Raw genomic sequence first — 5,000 nt, forward strand, 5'->3', positions numbered from 1 at the left:
TCCTTCGTAGTAACTGTATCCCTCACTTTCGAAGCCTCGAGCCCCCATGGCGTACGGATCGGTGGGATACCTGGTGAATGCACCAGTGAATCTGTCTCTTCCATTGTGACTATCTCGGCCTCCGCGGCCTCTTCCTCCACGGCCTCTGGACGGGCGATCGTATGAAGGCATGTCGTCTTGTGATCTGCGTGATCTTGATGATGGAAGCGATCCGAATGGTTCGGCGCGTTTGCACTCGACGCTCTTGCCGTTGATGGTGACGTAGCGTTGCTGCACGATGCGTTCGACAGATTCGCACTCTTCGAATACAACGAAAGCGAATCCGCGCGAGTGACCGTCTTTGTCCTTCATGATGTCAACGTTGTTGATCTAGAGTAGGAAACGTAACGGTCTCGATATGGAGATGTGCTTGCCACGTTGTGTGTATGTGTGTGTGTGTGTGTGTGTGTGTGTGTGTGTGTGTGTGTGTGTGTGTGTGTGTGTGACTCACCTTTCCATATTGAGTGAATGCTTCTCTCAGTTGCTCGTCTGTTGTGCTGGTAAGTATGCCACCAATAAACAGCTTTTGTGTTTTGATTTCCGGTGGAGTTGTGCTTACTGATTCACTCCTTGGAACAGCCCTCTTCACGTCGACAGTTTTACCTGCAATAAAAGTGTGATGAGATTTAGGCCAGAAGGTAAGCAAACGGACAGACAATCATACAGACAAAAAGACACACGTAGACAGAGAAAACCGACAAACAGACAGACAAACAGACAGACAGACAACAGACAGACAAACAAACAGACAGACCACAGACAAACACAGACAAGCAAGCAACTAATCAAACGTCTTCATAGCGTCTACGTTGTATAGCATGTACACAACAAGTAAAGACATACACACCACTTATCTGAATTGGACGAGCATCAAGAGTCGCCTGAACAGATTCGGGTTTTTCAAAAGTCACAAAACCAAAACCTCGTGACCTAGAAAGAAAGAAAGCCTGAAATATAAAAGCAGACACAACAGAACAAACACACACACACACACATACAGTGACACACACACACACACTCACACAGTGACACACACACACACACACAGTGACACACACACACACACAGACACACACACACACACACACACACACACACACACACACACAGACACACACACAGACACACATAGACACACACACACACACACACACACACACACACACACACACACACACACACACACACACAGACACGCACAGAGACACGCACACGTGCACGCACACACACACACACACACACACACACACACACACACAGAGACACACACAGACACAGACACAGACACACACACAGTAACACACACACACAGTGACACACACACACACACACACACACACACAGACACACACACACAGACACACACAGACACAGACACAGACACAGACAGACAGACACACACACACACACAGTAACACACACACACAGTAACACACACACACAGTGACACACACACACAGTGACACACACACACACACACACACACACACACACACACACACACGCACGCACGCACGCACGCACGCGGACAGACAGACAGGGACACAAATAGACAAGCAAAACGGCTGTCCAATCATATAAACGTATTTTCTGTACGCCAAATATTATTTTCGTCATCTAACCGTCTTGTTTCAGACTCTCTAATCACCACGTGGTCGTAGATCTCGCCAAAACATCCGAAAGCTGCTTCCAACTCGTCTTCAGTCGTTTCTAATTTTAAACCTCCGATGAAGACTTTTCGATTCGCCTCCCACTCATTCTTAACGAATCAGACACTCATTAGCTGTTGGAAATGCAAACAAATGAAGACACATGTTACCTCGCCCTTCTTCGCCATTTTAGAAATTCCCGTATTATAATAAAGCCCGTATGTGGCAAGACGTTTAATCACGTGACGTTTAGTTACGTTATCTGACGTGTTCATGTTTAATTGTTATGTGTGATTTAGATGTATAAACACATCTACAACAAATTATTTCGGCTACAAGCAGAAATTTGTAATGGTCACGTGACTGGAGAGTTTGCGTAGTCAGCCCCGCCCCCTTTTCCAACGAAAGTCGAAAATGGGGAAGGACTGGCTGCGTGAGACTAGCGTACACACATGTACAGTACACAAAAAGCGGCAACTCACACCCCGTGTGTGTGTGTGTGTCGTGTGTGTGTGTCGTGTGTGTGTGTGTGTGTGTGTGTACAGTGCAAACATATTTCTAATTTTTTATATTTATTTTTATCAAAACTTCAGGCAAATGCAATACACTCAAGCTCGCAGCCGCAAAACTGCAAATCCAGACTACCGCACAAACATTCACTAACGACTACAAAAATATCTACATCAAATTACATCAAGGGACATAACAGTCTGACCAAAAGTCTTACCAGGCATACAGAGCTAGTCTTGCACCAAACATCTTTGATCAACACTATCATGTATCACTTGTTTTTTATACTCTGGACCACCTACAACTACAGAATCACATATCTACTGTACCATGTTCCTACTAGACAGTCCTGCATCGACATGATGCCATTATCTCACTTTGCTGTTGATTCTGTGAAAACCACACAAAACTAAGAAGTTATATCCTCGCAGATGAGTGAAAGATGGAGAATGGTGAAGCTTCCAGAAACAGTTAATACTTATGCATCATGCACACTTGAAACACCGAGTCTCTACTGTACGTATTGGAGGAATGCATCTCACAATACACTAGACTATTGTATTAGAGGAATGCATCTCACAATACATTAGACTATTGTATTGGAGGGATGCATCTCACAATACATTAAACTATTGTATTGGAGGGATGCATCTCACAATACATTAGGCTACTGCATGAAAAGAAAAAAATTGAAACCAAATAGGACTGACTGTACAGTGTCGAGCAATAGGTAAGCATGGAAAATAAAAGTGGAAGCAAAACCAGATGTGACCAACCAACACATCATGCACATCGAGTCCGCCTATAACAACCAAACCTACTCCTGCATTATCACTCTGCCTGTTTTGTTGCTCAATTTCAGGCTCGTTAACCATACACATGTACAGCAAAACAGCAATAAACAAACGTTAAACTAACAGTCGACCTCAACACAAGAAATGCACTTGACTTACGTTAGATGCCAGTCACACAGTATGTACACCATAATAACTATCTCCTGCTGTCTGTGCTACTACCGTTGCTGACAACTAATGGGGCTGGCTGTAGACCGACAAAGAGAGTAGAGAACAACACTACCTGGCAGTGATTCACTGTCCTTCGAACTGACAAAGTAGCTGCATACGAACTTCACTGATCTGAACTATGTCTGAGCTAGAAGTCGCGCAAACTAACGAAGCTGACTCCAACTGTACACTCAAGGAAATTAGCTGACTGTCAATATGAGCAGTTACAACTCGCACACACGACACTCTAGATAACAATTGCTGCTACTAACTCTATCTGACGATTCAGTCAAGAAATCAGCGCACACCCTGACTGCGACTGTGATAGAAATCTCACACTCAATGTAGCTGAACTCCAATGCTCATTAAATAGCTGACAAGCAACGTTGACGTGCTATCTAAGCTGTGACTTACTATGCAGTACGTACATCAGACTAAACGTTGCTGAGAAACCTGAATAGTAGACTGTAAGACTTACTATAGTATTACAAACTGAAAACGGAAGTAACACCGGAAGTCAAAGTTATTGTATAGAATTGTTAACGGAAGTAACACCGGAAGTACTACCGGAAGTGAAAAGTTATTGTATTGGAATTGTTGCAAAACATTTAACCATTAGCTAACTGACAAATTTGACAATTGACTACGTAACACTGAATGAAGGAGTTTGTTCATCTGAGGGTCCATCTCTGCTTCTACTCCTTGCTCTAGCTCTTGCACTATCCAACTGACTGTCTGTTGTCCTAGGATTACCATGAACATATTACACATAATACATATACTGTAGACAACTGAGAATCTAATTCTATATTTAGATGTTAACAAACGATATGATTGATATCAGTGTGTGTGGTGTGTGTGTGTGTGTGTGTGTGTGTGTGTGTGTGTGTGTGTGTGTGTGTGTGTGTGTGTGTGTGTGTGTGTGTGTGTCCTACCAGTTACCTAATTTCTTCTAATAGTTTTATAGCACAGCACGTGTCTATCACAATATACTGAAGCCTAATCAAAAAAAAATTACACCAATTCAACCAATCACCATACCTAACACACCATGACATACATTACCAGTCCTCTTCCCACTTGGTGCCACTGCCAGGACATGCTCACACACGAGTTTCCACGTAGCAACAGCACATAATGTGAGAAGAAGACTCAGTAGTACAGGTTGCCTCCAGCAAATCTGATATCTAGACTTGCCAATTACATATTGCTGTTGTTTCAAAAAACGATAATAAAGCCACACAAAATTACTTGTTGATCAAAATTTCTAAAAAAATTGGGACAGACGGACGGCTTTTATATTTTTTGTATTTTCAAGAGGAAGGTCCTTGAGTGCACGGAAGACTGTGGGCTATCAGCGAAACAGTTACACATACTTTTCATTTCTCTATAACACAACATGGATCTCGATGACAGACAGTGAATAGAACTCGAGTGGCCCCATGAGTGCAAACGTGTGACATAAACAGTCAATTAAAAACCACGTATGTTTGTACATTCTTTTTACAAAATATCATTTCACTGGCATTACTAGACTATTGTATCGGAGGGATGCATCTCACAATACATTAGACTATTGTATTGGAAGGATGCATCTCACAATACACTAGACAATTGTATTGAAGAGATGCATCTTACAATACACTAGACTATTGTATTGGAGGGATGCATCTTACAATACACTAGACTATTGTATTGAAGGGATGCATCTCACAGTACACTAGACTATTGTATGGGAGGGATGCATCTCACAATACACTAGACTAGTGTATAGGAGGGATGTATCTCACAATACACT

At 42.6% G+C, this 5,000-nt stretch overlaps 1 protein-coding gene across 1 annotated transcript in view; it reads right to left on the reverse strand.

Moving 5' to 3' along the window:
- Positions 1 to 5,000, reverse strand: part of LOC134196024 (uncharacterized) — a 9,035-nt gene that overhangs the window by 619 nt on the left and 3,416 nt on the right. The window contains exons 6-12 of the mRNA XM_062665106.1: positions 4,145 to 4,201; positions 3,857 to 3,945; positions 1,859 to 1,950; positions 1,662 to 1,798; positions 887 to 969; positions 491 to 642; positions 1 to 369 (exon numbers count right to left, since the gene is read on the reverse strand). The exon at positions 1 to 369 is cut by the window's left edge and continues 394 nt beyond it. Of these exons, the coding sequence (XP_062521090.1) occupies positions 1 to 369; positions 491 to 642; positions 887 to 969; positions 1,662 to 1,798; positions 1,859 to 1,950; positions 3,857 to 3,945; positions 4,145 to 4,201 (979 nt within the window). The remainder of the gene's footprint in view (positions 370 to 490; positions 643 to 886; positions 970 to 1,661; positions 1,799 to 1,858; positions 1,951 to 3,856; positions 3,946 to 4,144; positions 4,202 to 5,000) is intronic.

Source organism: Corticium candelabrum, chromosome 20 (assembly GCF_963422355.1).
Source record: "Corticium candelabrum chromosome 20, ooCorCand1.1, whole genome shotgun sequence".
NCBI classification, from domain to species: Eukaryota; Metazoa; Porifera; class Homoscleromorpha; order Homosclerophorida; family Plakinidae; genus Corticium; species Corticium candelabrum.